Source organism: Cotesia typhae, unplaced genomic scaffold (assembly GCF_013202065.1).
Source record: "Cotesia typhae breed Kobodo isofemale line unplaced genomic scaffold, CoteBio_Ctyphae contig_44, whole genome shotgun sequence".
Lineage (NCBI taxonomy): Eukaryota > Metazoa > Arthropoda > Insecta > Hymenoptera > Braconidae > Cotesia > Cotesia typhae.
In genome coordinates, this window is record NW_027423753.1 from 1,733,627 (window position 1) to 1,751,521 (window position 17,895).

The 17,895-nt window shown below is 27.1% G+C and overlaps 1 protein-coding gene and 1 long non-coding RNA gene across 4 annotated transcripts in view; one reads left to right on the plus strand and one right to left on the minus strand.

The window, feature by feature from the left end:
* The window catches only part of LOC141528826 (uncharacterized), a 132,948-nt gene extending 121,115 nt beyond the window's left edge, over positions 1 to 11,833 (plus strand). The window contains exon 5 of the long non-coding RNA XR_012479477.1: positions 11,698 to 11,833. This is a non-coding gene — a long non-coding RNA (uncharacterized LOC141528826). The remainder of the gene's footprint in view (positions 1 to 11,697) is intronic.
* Glurib (Glutamate receptor IB) overlaps positions 140 to 17,895 on the minus strand; it is a 138,140-nt gene continuing 120,384 nt past the window's right edge. For 2 of the 3 annotated variants that reach the window (XM_074245056.1, XM_074245054.1), the window contains 15 exons: positions 14,283 to 14,415; positions 12,863 to 12,983; positions 12,045 to 12,209; positions 11,628 to 11,843; positions 11,017 to 11,124; positions 10,583 to 10,693; positions 10,163 to 10,283; positions 10,002 to 10,096; positions 7,367 to 7,590; positions 7,081 to 7,290; positions 6,451 to 6,649; positions 5,808 to 6,052; positions 4,992 to 5,235; positions 4,792 to 4,866; positions 140 to 3,070 (listed from right to left, as the gene is read on the minus strand). In XM_074245056.1, the coding sequence (XP_074101157.1) occupies positions 2,996 to 3,070; positions 4,792 to 4,866; positions 4,992 to 5,235; positions 5,808 to 6,052; positions 6,451 to 6,649; positions 7,081 to 7,290; positions 7,367 to 7,590; positions 10,002 to 10,096; positions 10,163 to 10,283; positions 10,583 to 10,693; positions 11,017 to 11,124; positions 11,628 to 11,843; positions 12,045 to 12,209; positions 12,863 to 12,983; positions 14,283 to 14,415 (2,342 nt within the window). In that variant the 3' untranslated portion in view covers positions 140 to 2,995. Of the gene's footprint in view, positions 3,071 to 4,176; positions 4,232 to 4,791; positions 4,867 to 4,991; positions 5,236 to 5,807; positions 6,053 to 6,450; positions 6,650 to 7,080; positions 7,291 to 7,366; positions 7,591 to 10,001; positions 10,097 to 10,162; positions 10,284 to 10,582; positions 10,694 to 11,016; positions 11,125 to 11,627; positions 11,844 to 12,044; positions 12,210 to 12,862; positions 12,984 to 14,282; positions 14,416 to 17,895 lie in introns of all 3 variants that reach the window. The other variant, XM_074245055.1, reaches the window with a different exon arrangement.

A 17,895-nucleotide genomic window follows, 5' to 3' on the forward strand; every position in this document is an offset into this window, starting at 1 on the left:
TTAGGTCAGAAATTTCCCAAAAATACTAAATTTAACTTAAAAATGTCCAGAAAAAAAAATTTTTCTTATTTTCTTAATTATAAAGACTATTACTAATTATTAAATTTGATAATAAATAATAAGTCAATGGTTATGTTAAATAAATGATCGTGTATTAATGTTAATTTGATTGGTTTACAACAGTTTCATACAATAACTTTAAATTTATAATAATAAACAATAACTAATTATTAATAATTAATAATGACTGATTTCAAGTAACCCACACTTTGCTCGATAAATACAAAAATTAAAATAAAAAGCCAGGACGGTACAGAGCTCAGCTCTGTCTAAAAAAAAAACAAGAGTAACAAACTAAAAAAACAAGTAAAATTTCCGACTGAGTGATGCTCAAACAATAATTTCAATTCACTCTGTTATATCTCCTCACCCACACTTAACTTAAATTAGTTTACAATTATTAAATACAATAGGATTAATCACATGGGATTTAATTTATATTTATTTAATAACATTATAATCAATGCAATCTTTATTAATTTATTTTATATTTTATAGGGTATCATCTTTAACGTTATGTGCACCATATTCGTTTTTTTTTTTTTTTTTTTCTTTAACTTTATCATTATATCTATTTAATCGATTGAGTGATTCACTTTATTGTATTTTATTACGTAGTTTTATTTACGAAAAGTCGATATGATATATCCTACAACGGCGTACAAAACTTCCATCATTATTTATTATTATTATTATTATTATTTTTTTTTAATATTATACAGTAATTGCAATATATAATATTATTAATTTTACTAAAAAAAAATTTTCAACAATTTAAATTAATTTTATTTACCGTCAAAATAATTTTTGCGTCGTCTATTTGCAATTATCGAGCTACAAAAAAGCGGTCATTTTATTTGGCACACATATTGGCTTTATCACTCTTTAAACAATCGAGAAAATCCCATAAATTCCAACAATTACTAAATTACTGAATTATCTAGAGTCGATAAGCAATTTTTTTTTTATCAAACATCAGTCAAAGTAATTTATTTTCAGTCGGTAAGATAATTTTCTACAAAAATTAATCGGTATTTTAAAAACTGCAATAAATAAAAATTTTTTATTATTATTAATATTAATTTTAATGTTAATAAATCAACGCTCATACCAGTGAGACTTGTATTAATAATAATTCTCAACCTGATCGCACTCACACAATAATTAATAATTAATAATTATTTAATTATTAATATTAATAACACATTGTTTACATATACTCTTACTTATTATTTATATTTCTTACATTAATTAGTTATTTGTTTAAAAATCGTAGTTTAGTACTTGAACGTGGCATAAAAAAATTTTACATCAATTTTCACAACTGTGATTCGTTAGTTTTATTATTTTAATTATTATTTTAAACTTTTTTATTGAATCAGTTCGAGTTATTTATCTAAATAAAAAGGTTTATATGCATTTGGCAGTTTTGTTATTACAATTGTTAATTGTTAATTGTTTTACATAAACCCTTTTGGGGACCATACTGTTTGTTATTTATTGTTAACATTATATCATTTTATTCTGCTAACTTTTTTTTTAAATAAATTATTTATCCTTCTTTTGATTATTATTTGATCTGCGTACAATTATTTACAGTATATTAACATGTTTTCTAATAATTCTCAATGTCATTTGTAATTCAGTGGTTACAAAAAATATAGTGACAATAATTCAATGTTTATAATCAACATTATATACAATTTTTTATAAGTTTTTTTTTTTTTAATTGATTAATTATTTTTTATTTTCTATTTGGGAAAAAAATTTTTTTATGAAATTTTATAATTTAGTAATAAATTATTTTATTTTATAATTTATATTCATTAAAAAATTAAATTTTGTAATAAATAAAATAAATTTTATAAAATTTTAGTTCTAGTATTTTATGAAATTTTACAGATTTATTTTCTTATAAAAAAAATCCAACAGCTCATAGGCCAATAACAGGGTCGCTGCAATGTTGTAAACATATAGCTTAATTTATTTAAAATAATTAGAAATTTTACATAAATTATTTTTTCCTTTATCTTCAAAATTTTATAAACTTTTACGTGATTTTATCAAGTTTTATGAATTTATGTCAAGTTTCATTGAATTATTAATTTTTTTTTCGTATCAATGATAATTTCTTTTACATTTCATTTGTTGTCCAAGTATGACAGAGATACTTCCGTTTGACCAATAGAGGGAGAGAGAGAAAAAAGTGTAATATCTTCTTAAAAAAAATTTTATAAAATTATAAAAAATTTCACGATATTTTATATAGTTTTATAAACTTTGATTTAATTTTATCAAATCAAAATTTTCTTCGAATTGATAATGATTTTTTTAAATTCTATAAAATTTCATGAATTTTTTACGCAATTGCATTGTTAAAATTTTATGATAAAATATCACATTTTATCAAATATTTAATTTTATTGTTAAATTTTCATGATATTTTGTAAAATTTCATAAAAAATTTTTTTTCCCATTTAAATAATACAATTATTAAAAAATAAAAAATATATATTGAGCAAAAATAAAATCATAAATAATAAAAAAAAAAAAAAAAAAAAATTAATTAATAACATTGAGAAATAATAGAACAATAAACAAAGTCACTGGTCGTAAATAATTATTTACGTAACATACTCGGCTTTGCGATTATCCCAGTGACTGGGAGTCGCGGGTGTCCACGGAACCGCGACATTAAGTGACTTAATAGTTGACCTACGACGAAACACCCACGGACTTTTGGGGCTCTTGGGACTCCGAGGGCTCTTTGACGGCGACTCCGCAAAAGTGACGCTGCGGCGGGTAGGCCGTGGCGGCGGAGGCGGCGGGGGTGGAACAACCGCTTTCGGAGGTGGTGGCGGAGTCGGCAACGATATCGACGGCGATGGATCCGAAGTTTCGTCGCTGCTTCCCGCTGGTGCGGTGTACCAGGGGCTTACACTTGTGTGTGAGTATTGCTGTGAACCTGGTCGCCCTCGGTATTCCCAATCGCGTTCGCCGGGGCGTAATACTAGAATTTTTTTAGTTTTATTAGTAATTACGCTCATTGGAATTATAATTATGATTTTTTATTTTAATTATTTTGTGCGTTTATTTTTTTTATAATTTTTAGATTTTATTTCAAGTCAATGTTTAAATGTGATTATGCAATCATAAATTTATTACCGTCTTTAATATTATTATTATATATTTTAACTATCATTGAAATTTATTAAAAATATTTAAAAAATTTTTATTGCAGTTATGTCAAAAATTTTACCGTAATTTTAAAATTAAATTACCACTCACAAAAAATGATTAAAATTTTTGCAAACTAAAAAATTTTTATTTTAAAATTACCGCTTTTCTGAAAAATCTTGAGAAAAAAATTATAGGAAATATTTCTTTCTTGTAGAAAATTAAATTTTAAATAATTTCTACTTGAAAAATTTTTTTATACGACCAATACCGTAATATTAAAAATGTACTACTAATTATTAGAAATTATTGCTTAAAAATTTTAATTTTCCTCCAATTATTATCTAAAAAAATTTATAAAACTTTTCACAAATTAATTAAAATTTTCACCATTTAAACATTTACCATATTTAATTTTTATTAAATTATTTAGTGACGTATTTGTGCTGTTAAAATTGAAATTGTTAAAATAAAAGCTTATGTTTTCTTAAAATTTATCCAAAATATTGAAAGTGATGAATGTTGATCAAGTATGAGATGAAAAATGAATAAAATAATTCGACCTCGGCTCACCTTAAGCTGAAAGCGTTCAAAATGAACTTAAAAAAAAAAACAAAAGTCTTAATAATAAAAAGGAATGAGAGCATGCGTCACTGTAATTACATGCTTATGTACAAATGATAAGCTGGATTGATAAATAAACAAAAATAATGTCAATAGAATAAAAATGAAAGCAGTGAATGCATAAGCATTACTATAATTGTAAATAAGTAAAATATAAATATAAAAATAAATCATAATATATATATATATATATATATATATATATATATATATATATATATATATATATATATATATATATATATATATATATATATATATATATATATAAAGAATGTTAAACGGGGATTTAAAATAAAGGGTGAGAGTACTCACATATGGTCCCGGAAAAGGCGCATGCATCCTCCGTCTAACTCTGCAGTCCGTACCACTATAGACAAAATAAAAAAACGAAAAAGTAGAACAACGCAAAATCACTGCTAACGCCTTTTTTTTAATTAAAAAATTCAGGACATTTAATTTAAATAATAAAAATTATAAATTACAAATTTAAAATAATATTCTAGCGTTCAGCCTCCGAATTATCATCGCAACAATTAGCAAACTATCGTTACTTGGATAAAAAATTATAAACAATAATTATACTGTGTGTGTGTGTGTGTGTGTGTGTGTGTGTGTGTGTGTGTGTGTGTGTGTGTGTGTGTGTGTGTGTGTATTTTTTTACTGCCAGATTGTTAATTATTTACTTCGGTCTGCGAATAGATTTATTATTTTTTTTTTATAAAACAAGGCTGCTAGTGGCATGCTAAGCAGAGGTCTAATTACACGGATTTATTTTTTTTATCGTCATTATTAATTTTCTTCTTAAGAAATGTCGGTAGTAATTACGTAGTAAGCCTTTTTCACTATGTTTACAGTTAAATAATAGTTTTTATAAATTAAGTATTAAATATTGTAATACTAGTATTACTTTTAGTATTAATAAATTACCCGGCCATTGTCGAAGTCGCGGCCACCGCCGATAGTTAAGCGCGCTTTGGCTTTCATGGCGTCTGACAGTGAGATCTGTAATTATACGATTTATTAAAATTTTGACGATAGTGATGATACACAGTAAAAAATATTGCGTGGATAGAAATTGTGTTGATTTTACACAATATTTTTTACTGTGATAACAATAGTGGTAATACCTTAGCTCGGGTGGCTTCGGTGTGCGATTTGTAGCAAAATTCAACGAGAGCAACTGCAAGGGCCAGCAACAATCCACCGATAAGTATATAAAATATTCCAGCGACATTGCTCAACGAAAGTTCATTACGCGCGTCTTGTTTGTCCCCATGGCGACACTCTGTTCTGTCGAACCACCATTTGTTCATCAGCTTTCCCAGTTCCCCGGTTTCGATTAGCGACAGCACTGCTAAATTTATTTTATCTCTGGAAAATTTAAATGTTTGTCAAATCAAGTGATTTTAATTGTTTTTTTTTTTTTTTAAATTACGGTGGTCCAAAAAAAAAATTTTTTTTTTAGTCTTTCATGGAATTATGTTAATTTTTAATGTTTTAAGAGTCTTATCAGCACAAAAATTTTGAAGAGCTCACTCAAGATTTTAAACAATTTCCAAAATCGTCAAAAATTGATTTTCTTTCATATTTAATTTTTTTTTGATTTTTTCTAAAGTAAAAAAAATTTCAAAAATCGATTTAGATCATTTTTGACGATTTTAGAAATTTATTAAAATTTTGAGCGACATGAAAAAATATTTTTTGAGCTCAAAATTTAAACAAATGTGAAAAATAAATTTTCTGTCATTTTTAATTTTTCTCGAATTTTTTTCAATCTAAAAAAAATCTGAAAATTTCAAAAATCTTGAAAATAATTTACATAATAATGAGCTGATATTTAAAAAAGGGCTCTTAAAACATGACAAATTAAAAAATTTCTATAACAGTCAGTTTTTGTGACCACTCGACTCATTATAGCATTAATTAAGAATTAATAAAACTACCTCAAGGGTGAACCAATAGGTGTCGCAATACCAAATCCCTTTGTGTCAAGATTCCGTCCTACTTTCATGGTATCGCAAGGCTCGCGTTCATTTATGTAATCATTTTTGGGGCTTTCTATCAGCAACGCATATTTTCCTTTGCTCGCTCTTACTTTTTTTATTCCCTCGTCGTATGTTTTCACAAATACGTGGTTACGAGTGTTCATATACTCCCACATTTTGCTGTACAAGCTTATTTGTGATTTCTGTAGTCCATAAATATTAATTATTACTATTATTAATTAATAAATCTTTCTAATCTTTTAATTTGATGCAATTTTTATTAAAAATTTAAATAAAAATATTTTAGCAACAATTTTTACTATTTTTAAAAATTTTATAAAATTATCAAAGTTAAAATATAAATTCATTAAAAAGTAAAAAAAAAAAAAAAAAAAAATTAATTTTATTTATTTATTTAAAAAAATTATTGCTAAAATCTTTATATTAAAATTCTTAATAAAGTTTACTTCTAAAAAAAAAAAAAAAAATAAGAAGTCTTCAATATTAAAAAACTAAAAAATCAATATTGCAAATAATTTTTTTTTATCAATATTAATAATAATAATATGACTTTTATAACATAATAAATGTAATTGCTTACCCGGAAAAAATCCCAGGTAGATCCGTACTGCAGAGTCCCGTACTCGACTTCTGTTTGCGCAGCTAAATCTTCCGGGGAGTTAATGGGAGAAACCATTCTCTCGACCGTTAAAAAGGCTGCCAAGTTAGCAGTGTACGAGGATATTAAAATCAATGTAAAGAACCACCAGACGGAACCGACGATCCTCCCGGACATTGATCTTTAAAATAAATTACATTATATTTATACATTATAATAAAAAGTATTCAACTTTTAATAAAAATTTCATTCTCGTTTTATCTTTTAATTAACATTGAAAAAACTCTGCCGCTTAATTGCGCTTTTATACATTTAAGTATCGTTAATTTTTTTCAAGGATTAATCATGTCAGAAATGCTTATAAAAAGTTTATTAATATTTCTAAAAGCGAGCATTTAATATTGAATTGAATGGAATATAAATTATAGAATAAGTCTCTTTGGTTATTTTATCAGAGATGATTAATGTTGATGATATTCATTAAAAAACTCAAGAGTCTTAAATTAAAATAATGAAATACTGTAAATTATGATTGTAACTTAATTAGCATAAAGACAATACCGTAAATAATTTTTTTTTTTTTTTTTTGACTTTTATTCTTCGCGTATTTACCTGGGAGAAATATCACAGCCTTGTTGCATAAAAGCTCCGAGAGAAAACCACATACTGTTGAGAATACTGAAATCATTGGCCATGCACGGATTTGGTGAATGCAGTGAGGTTTGGTTTTGATGAGGATGTTGGAGACTAGGATCACCCCGGCCGAGTGATGGATCTCCGCCAGAGCTCAATTGAATCAATCGCCATTCATACGGCGAAAACCTGCAGTAAATAGAATGAAATAAAATCAAACAGAATAATATATTTAGTCTGACTTAGTAATACTTATACTACTTGCCTGGATACGATGAAGAGAACAATAGAGACTCCGATGTAGGAAAAAATAACGCAGACCCAAATCTCTTTGCTGAGTGGGTTTAAAAAGCTGAAAACTCCAGGCTTTTGCTTTATTGGTTTTTTTATCATTATACTAATGCCGAGTGACATGAATGGTTTACTGAAATCTATTACACGTTCACGTTCAGACGTAATTGTCATTGGCGCAATTGCTATGTCCGCTTCCTGCAATTAAATCAATTACACTCATTACATTTATCTTTCTATAATTATACCATTTTATTTTTACATGATTTTAAAGTGCCCGAAATTATCCTTGAAATAATGATCAATTTTTTTATCTTTATTATCATTGTTATTAATAATTATGCGGTATAAAAATAATTTTATGTTTCTTAGTTTCTCATTTAATTTTCTACTTATTTTATTTTTTTTTCAATTTCATTATTATTTATATTATTAAGAAAATAAGAAAAATGTCCTATCTCTAAATACATAATTAAGAAATTACCTTGTATCTTGTGAAATATTGAAATTTTTTAAAATATAAGCTCATCCTAATATTACACTCATCGAGACCTTTCATTTGAGTACCCACATGCATTTTTGATATATTTTTCATAAATACATATATATATATATATATATATATATATATATATATATATATATATATATATATATATATATATATATATATATATATATATATATGAAAAATATATCAAAAATGCATGTGGGTACTCAAATGAAAGCTCTTGATGAGTGTAACTTCAGAATGAGTTTATATTTTAAAAAACGTCAATATTTAAGAAAGTACAGTGCAATTTAACAAAATTTGTTATTTAATAAACCAAAATTTTATTTATTTCTAGTCACATATCGACTGCAAGGTTGCTAGTGTACATATAATATCTCAAACTTGTGGAAAAATCAAAGTGAATATGATTTGTTGTAAAAAAAAAATCGCTTTGCTATAAAATAGAATATTAAATCATTTATCGGATTTTTTCTAAAATTTTGTTTATTTAAGAGAAACCGCCGATGAATCTGTAATAGCTGAGACCGCCTCTTAATAGAAGAAACGTCTCATCAGAGCGTGAATATTGATAAATATCCATAGATAGATAAATGAATATATCGTTAGAGTCGAACACAGGGGAAATGGAAGGATGAATAAATAAACAGGTTGAATATTTTATCGATAATCAAAGCGTGTACGATATCTCCCAACAGATATGCTATAGATTAGGTCATGGTGAAGTTTAATTAAATTTCAAAGGGTGGTATTAATATTCGCAGTGGCATATATCGGACCGGGAGCCGTGAGGCGGTGGAGAGTGATAGTTCCCCGGAAATGAGAGGGTGGAAGGGTGTAAGGGCATGCACAAGGCCACCAGTTGTGATAGCTCAAGGGTATGAAGGGGTGCTGGCGTGTGTACGCAGCCAGTTCCAACGTATTTCCAAGTAATTTCATTGAGCCCGAGTTACTCTCTCTCTCTCTCTCTCTCTCTCTCTCTCTCTCTCTCTCTCTCTCTCTCTCTCTCTCTCTCTCTCTCTCTCTCTCTCTCTTCTTCTTCTTCTTCTTCTTCTCTCCCTGACTCTGCTCCGGGTCTCGGCATCGCCATGAATATAATGTCATTATCGATGCACATGCTTTAAATGGAATAGCCAAGGCTCATAAAGTTATTTCGCGAGTGAACAGAGACAAAGTCATATTGACGAGCCAACCAACATTCGCCCCATCATATTCTCTGCGTTGAACTTACACCCCTTTAACTCCTCTTCTCCATTCTCTCCTCCTCCTCCTCCTCCTCCTTCCTGCTTCGTATTCATATTTAACCCTCTGCTCTCTAATACAACTTTACAACATCAACAACTACATTCTATTCCGATCTGATCACGATTCTCTCCACACGCCACTAAATCATTAATATTCTCTCGCCAATTTCACTACCGCGTCCTCCCCAAGTTCTGGAACCACTCGCACTTGTCAATCATTACCTATCACTACCATCTAATCTCATTAATATATGCTACTATGTGACATGATACATTTATGATATTATTATTATCATATATCAGAGAATATGTCAAGTATACTAATAATTCATTCATTACCCTATTCATCAAATTAGCTTCTTGAATTTTTTTTTTTTAATTAATATATTCTTACTGGAACATAGAAATAATAATAATAATTTTGTAAAATGTAATGAATGGATAAATGTTGAAAATTATTACGTACTTTCTTAAATATTGACATTTTTAAAAATATAAGCTCACCCCGATGTTACACTCATCAAGAGCTTTCATTTGAGTACCCACATGCATTTTTGATATATTTTTCATATATACATACATATATATATATATATATATATATATATATATATATATATATATATATATATATATATATATAATATATATATAAATATATGAAAAATTGATGTGGGTACTCAAATGAAAGGTCTTGATAAGTGTAACTTTAAGATGAGCTTATATTTTTAAAAATGTCAATAGTTCACAAGACACAAGGTCATTTCTTAACTATCTAGAGATAGAGCACTTTCGAATGCTGCCTAAATAATCATTCACTAAATTATTTTAAAAAATACTTATAATAAAATCACCTTTCTAATAAGCTCACCGACCATTCCGTCCCAACCACCAGGAGTATCCGGGCTCTCTGTACCATATTTACCGTCTCGAACAATCCTCAGCTCGTCTAAAATTACAATTGATGTAATTTATTTAATAAAAAAATTTCTTAACACAATAAATAAATATCTACATTTGATCCCCAGCTCAGCAGTAATTAAATCCGCGAGATCCTTGCAGTATCCTTCGTATTGATCGTTTCCAATAAGCACTTTCTCGGGATCTGTTTTCTTCAGCATGATGTAGGGCTCCTCCTGAAGAAACAAGAGTAAATAAATTAATGATTAAATTTGAATAGTTGAAAGTTTTAAATATACTTTTTAAAGTCTTTATTATATTTAAAAATATATGTAACTTTAAATTATTCATTTATTCATTAATGCAATAACTTTGTACAGTGTTTTTCTCTTCAGGTAGTTCAAAAAACTGTCGAAAAAACAAGTCTCTAAGATAAGTTAAGTGTAAAATCCACTAAAAAATAAGACTCCGTTTATACCAAAGATCAAAATTATTAATATTTATGAAAATATTTTTATTTTATTTTGAAACTTACCACTATTGTTGTTACAATGTAAGTTTTATTTTTTTCTATTTCTTGAGTTGGTAAACGGACGTATTTAGCGGCTATTGGTTGAAATCCACCCTCGTCTGTCCATTCGGCAACCTTTTAATTATTTTATTAAAATTTTTAAAGTAGAAAATTTGCGGAATTTAAATAAATATTTTTAAAAAAATTGCAATATTTTTTTATTAAATTTTACAAGTCGCATTTTTTAATAAATTTTTTTTTTTTATAATAATTTATTTGTTAAAAAATTTCTAATTAACAAGACAAAAACAAAATAATTTTTTTTTTTAATTTGATTCGATATTAAAAAATTTTAATTATTGTTAAAAATTTATTTTATTAAATTTTTTGAAGTGTTTTCTTAGTAATTTTGTCTGTAAAACTATTTTTAATTTAATTCTGCAAAAAAATGAAATTACCTTCACCATTGCGCTGTTGACAGTCATCTCAACAACATGAAGAGTGTAATTATGCCTCCGGCTGTCATTATTGAATCGAATCTGGCCTGTGAGCCCTTCAATTTCAGCCTGGAATCAACAAAAGAAAGAGAAACCCATAAAAACCTATAAAATAAATTACCCGGCTAAAAAAAAAAAAAAAAAAAAAAAAAAAGAGGAAAAAAAAACAGAGTTGTTTAAAGGGAAATTAAAGAGTAAGACAATCCGCAAGTAGACCGCCGATGCAATATTCGATCGTGAAACAGTGTGAATAGTCAGCCCAGAGTTTCAGTGGTTGCGCTCGATATTGGTCGGACTGAGGGAGTTCAAAGGTGGGACACGTGCTGGATAAGACACGGAATACCATACAGGGAAGTATATACAGCACACACAGGAATGGGAATGGGAGCACATCTGGCGCCCAACGATAATGTCTCGAGTACCCTGTTCCGAGTTGGTTATTTTCAGTGTGTAATAACTTCTCACTACCTAAATTACTTTTAGTTTAGCCATCTGATAAATTTACACATTAATTACTGATAATTATTATTAATTTAATTAATTGTTGTTTATAATAATTCTTGTAAATTTACCTTGCGAAGAAATTTTGATATTTTATCCCCGTGTTCCCACGGTGTGACCCAACCGTTGTTTGTATTGCAGTCCAGCGGTTTAGACACATTCGTGGGCTGCATACTGCTCTGGACTCCAGGACGCTTTGGATTGCTGCGGTCGATTTTTTTCTTCAGGAATTTGTTCAACGCCTCGACGAGAACCAGCACTGCATCGTACATCAGCGCAGCTTGCGCCTGAATGATAAATACAATTACAAATAATAAATCATGTTACAGATGCTGTAAATTTTTTTTTTAAATTAAAATTTTATTACAGAAAAAAAAATATTTTTTTTTAAATTAAAATTTTATTATTGATAAAAAAATTTATTTTATTATGTAATAAATTTTTTATTAAATATTAAATATTAAATAAAGGTAAATAAAATGAAGCACCGAAATAGAATCACGACCAGCTCCAGGTAAGGTCATCGGATCGAGACGGCGCCAGCTATCAAGAAAGTCTTTGACGGGTCGTCGACTTGCGTCTACTATACGGAACCCAGTTATATTAATTGCGCCGTATTCAATTACTTCGCTCTCCCAACGATCGTCCATTATCTGTAATTATAATAAATAAATATTTTCAATTTATTATTATTTCAATTAAATTCGCTTATAATTATAAATTATAACTTGTAAATAAAAATAATAAAGTTATTATATTCAAAATCATGACATTTGGCTGACTAATAAAGTTACACGTAATCACACTCGTGTCTACGAGGAAATAGAATCAACCCTCGAGAACCCCGAGTGAAAATTAAAGATTCGATCCTTGTAATTTGATTTATTACTCTAATATTATTATCTTTGGGTGAAGAAAATTTTTCATAAATATTTATTGAGTGCAAACAAATTTTTGCTTCATTTTGGTCCTTCAGGATGTAATAATAATAATAATAATAATAATAATAATAATAATAATAATAATAATAATAATAATAATAATAATAATAATAATAATAATAATAATAATAATAATAATAATAATAATAATAATAATAATAATAATAATAATAATAATAATAATAATAATAATAATAATAATAATAATAATAATAATAATAATAATAATAATAATAATAATAATAATAATAATAATAATAATAATAATAATAATAATAATAATAATAATAATAATGAAGTCAATAAATAATAAATGGTATCGATAAAAAAAAAAAAGAATAAAAAATTTTATTTTATTAACTTACCAATCCGCTTAGTAAGTAGTGATAGGTTCTTTTACCCAAAGCAATGTCTCTTACATGACTGACTACTATATCCTTGGCCATGTCCGTCGGACAATCGAGAACGATATACTTGTAACTCCATCTGTAAGTTATTTATGTTAATACTTTTTCATTTTAAATAAACATCATAAGGATAATTAAATTAAAAAAAGATTTTTGAACTTTAAATTAAAATTCCAAGGAAAGGAAACAGGATAAAAAAATTTAGAAGAATGTTTTTGATAGGAAATTAAATTCTGCATAAAAAAGATCTGATAAAATTTTTTCGTATTTTTAATATTTGATTCATAATTTTAAATTGTAATTTAAACCTTCAAAATTTGAAAAATGAAATTATTTTTTTTATTTATAAATTATAATTTAAAAAAATATAATAACAAATATTTGGTAATTATTCCGACGAAGTAATCAGCGGAAGATCTGTAGCTGATTGAGTGTAAAGTGTTAAAGGGCTTGAGACGAATAAACGTTAATGTCTTCTCAACTAGAAATTTAGGTGCGATCAAATGCTCAGAAAGCTTACATCCATAGTGACTATACTGGGTATACGGGACGGGTACTTATACTTATACACGTGTATAAAGAGATTCTGAGCTGGAGATATACAGATTGCATTACCCTCACTTCGGTTATCATCTCTTTCCCTCTAGCTTACACTTACGACCCGACAGCTCGTAACTCAATGGCAGCTCTAAACTCCGCTAACGTTAACTGCACATACCAATTGCCAGCAGCCATTATCATTATTATAACATACTTTACTGGTTTTAATTAATTTTTTGTCACTCGTTTCATTGTCATAAAATTTTATAAACTCTGAACTCTCGACTGTGAATAAAACAAGGATGTCTGAAATTAAACACAGTGGAGAGTAAACAGATGGTACAGCACAGCAAATACCGGACTTTGAGACCCGAACGCATCACGACAATTAAATATTAATTATCTCTTCTCATTTCCTATTCTCTGTCATGGCAGAGTGTCCTCATATTTCGACCGGCAGTAAGCCATTTTAAACAAAACATCATTTTATAAACTATTAAATTTAATTCACTATTTCGATATTTTATTTTAGAATTATAAAGTGTTTTGCATAAAGACAAGCTTACCCAAAAGACAATTAGTGTAATTACTCTCCCTTGATTCTCTCATAACCGTGTAAAGTTAATTTGACTAGTCGAAAGTCTGTTGCTTCTCGGGTAACTAAGGCGCTTCGAAACAGCTCAAGAAATAACAGCTAACCTGTGACCGATGTTGCGGCGATTATTGTGGCTTTACAAACTTTACTCTCAAACAGCTCTACATTTGTACTACTCGTATACATTATTCACATCAATTAACATCCTTACATATTAATTAAATTATTTTGTTAATTACACACCGATTCAACTCTTCTAAATTTCTCAGAAAGTCAATCGCGTCAGACATGTTCTGGATTCGCTTTACTGTTTCTACTTGGAAGGATTCGTTGCCTGGTCTCAGTCCCTGGTAAATTTGCTGGAGTCTCAGCAATCCTGAAAAGAACAGAAAAAATTATATGATTAAAATTATGAATAAAAATATTTTTGTTTAGTGATTTTTTAAATAAATTTAAAAAATATCATTGCTACCACAGGATTAATTATTAAATAATTATTTTAACTATTTAAAACTCTTCCAAAAATTTACAGAAAAAATTGACCACCCAAAAAATTTATGAAATTATAAAAAGACTATTTTGACGAATATTTTTTTGATAGTATTAAATTTCACTGCAGAATTTCATTTTATAATAAAAATAGACCCATTACAAAATTATGCTTATTTTTTTAATTTTATATATGAACTAGCTGTTACCCGCCTGCTCCGCTGGGCACTTTATAGAATTGTATTTTTAAATTTAAACTGTAAATTTAATTAGAGTATTGCTTTGACTTGCACAGATTCCAAATTCCATCGAATTGGAATGTACCTTTTATCCATGTGATTATTCTAGCTAATATTCATTGTAACAATAAATAATTAACGTATAATCAAATTCACTTGTACAAAAAAAAATGTGAAATTATTATATGATATTTATAATTTTATGTGAAAAAGAGTGAAATTATAATTTATTTAAAACTACATTAAAAAAAAAAAAATTTTAGCGAAATTAAAATCTTGAACCAATTAAATACTTTTGAAGAGCTTCATCGTCTTGATTAAAGTAAGAAAATTTTATTAAAGAATTTTTCATCTTGATTAAATTTAATGAAACTCTTCAAAATAATTTCTTGGTTCAAAAATTTTTATTCTTGATTAAAGTTAATTTTTTTTTTTCAGTACATTCTGATAAATAAACCATATAAAAAAATTTTCCTTATTTTTTTAATTATAAAAGCTAAAATAAATAAATTGGTATCTTTCTCCAGTCGTTTATTTCGATTAATCATTGACGATAATTAATTTAAGAATACAAATGGGAATAAAATTAATATAAAAGCGAGAGGCGATCTGTAAATGAATTATTATCGCGGTAGCGACATGACGAGCTGTGCAGAAGGATGCAGAGTATACGTCGACATAAACTTAACGAAGATGCATGCACAGACGGCAGACGGGCTGACGTGAATATGTTTGATGTCTCGTCCGGCCTCCTACTCCGGTCTAGTGTATATATAATCGTAGGTGTACTACCAGTCCTCCTCTAGCCCTCATATTGTCCGACTCACATCATCACTTTCGTTTACATCCAATCAATAGACGTTCTCATTCACACGCGGCGGCAAATAAACCTCGACTTTGTTTATTTAAAAAACTATTTATCATAAATTTTCGTTATCAAAATATCATATCACTTTAATCGATAATTCAGTCGCGCAATAAGATAACTGATATTTATTTTATATTGTGCATTTGACGTCACTCATTCGTAAGACAACTTAATTCCAGTTTAATAAGGTACTTTGCGGAGGATAAAAAATCAATATGTATAAAAGGACTCGTAGATTGCAACGAGCAAATAAATAAAAATAAGATTCTCGGAATAGTCTCGATACTTTACCCATGTTTTACTTTGACGACTTTAAAACAAATGCCGTACGGAAGTTTAACAAGAATAAAGTATAAGAAGAAGGAGGAGAAGGAGTAGAAGAACATTGGAGAGAACAAGTCTCAAAACATAATTAATTAAAACTTAAAACTTTATTACAACTTGTTCCTACAATACATTGCTCCATACAACTTTGTATATATATGTATATATATATATATATATATATATATATATATATATATATATATATATATATATATATATATATATATATATATATATATATATATATATATATCTATATAAATATATATAGAGGTTTAGGTATAATATAACAAGTCTTTTGATACCTACTTTACTTTAATCTCTACCATATTTTTTGAATGTCATTTATGGTACGCAAATAAATACTTTAGTTTCTATACAAAAAAAAAAAAAAAAAAAAAAAAATTCAATTAGTAAACCAAACTAAAAAGTAAATAAAAAAATTTCGAATATGTTCGATAAAAAAAGCATTTACTAATTAAAAGCATTTAGTTTTTTGTGAAAAAAAAAGCTTGATAAAATTATAAACATTCAGAGAAAAAATTTATTTTAAAAAAAATTGGCATTGTTGTGAAAAAAAAATTTATTTGTTGGAAATTTTCAATTTTATTTTTTAACTGAAGATATAAAAATTTTTCTCACAGTAATTTTCTATTTTTTTTTATTTAAAAAAAAAAAAAAATTTAGATGAACAATTTGCAAATTTTCAATCAAAAATTTTTTTACAACAAATTATTTTCTGATTACATTATTTAGATTTTGTTTATTTTATTTTATTTAATTAATATAGAAGCTGGAGAATGTATTCAATTGTTGAAATAAATATTAGGCCATCAGCGATTAATTTAACCATAAAATCCTAAAGATTATAAAGTTATTTATTTCAATAATGAACAGAGAAAAAAAATTGAAATTAGTTTATTATTCTGTTAGTGATGCTCGCGTAAGCGTAACTTTGGACTCTTGTTAACCCGGGGATCAGTTTATCATTCGGTAGAAAAAGAAATAAGAAGAAATGGAAAAAATAATGTTGCTCGAGGGATAGAATAGTCTGCTCGTGGGTTACACGCCAGGACCAAATAAAATGTAACTAAAATACAGTACACCGGAGCCAGACGTCACACAACTTAAATTAACAAACGTGATGTCTTTCTAACTGACAACCTTCTGCTGTCTACTTAAACAAGATCTGTTTTGTTACATGGAACTCTTTCTTATATTGTTCTTTTTTTTTTGTTACTTAAATTTTTGTTGGATTCAACGGAATATTTATTTATCTAGGTACTATTAATCAAAGTTATAAAAAGTTGAAATGTCAGAGATTAAGTGAAAAATGAAAAAATTCATTTTATTTATTGTTAATAAATTTTTTTTTTTAAATTAGGTCATTTGATAAATTTCTATTGACAGATTTTTTAACAAATAAATTATTGTATAAAGAATTTATTAATAAATCCTGCTTGTAGAAATTTTAAAAAATTTGATGGAAATTTTTTTTTAAACTAAAAAAATTTTTTATTTTCTGAGCGGGAATTTCAAAAATAATTTTTTAAAAAATCGCTTCTTAGCTGTATTAAATAAAAAAAAAAATTTCTAAAAGGATTTTCACATAGCAATATTTCAACGGGAAAAATTTTAATCTATAAAATAATCATGTGTAAAAATGAGTAAGCGATAGCCCGTAAAAAATCAACACCAGCGAGTAAATAAGCAATATAAACTACAGCTCCTGTCCAATGAACCTTAATTTCCTGATTTAAAGCCCCTGTATCTTAACAATTTTCACGAAAAGTTATAAATAAGGTCGAGTATAGCTCGCGGGCCCTATCTTATATTTTCGGTTGGTTTTAGTCTTTACTTATCGACAAGCTCCACATCTACACACTTTTCTGAAAGTTTCTCAGCGTGGATATTTATAGGAACCGTATAAGGA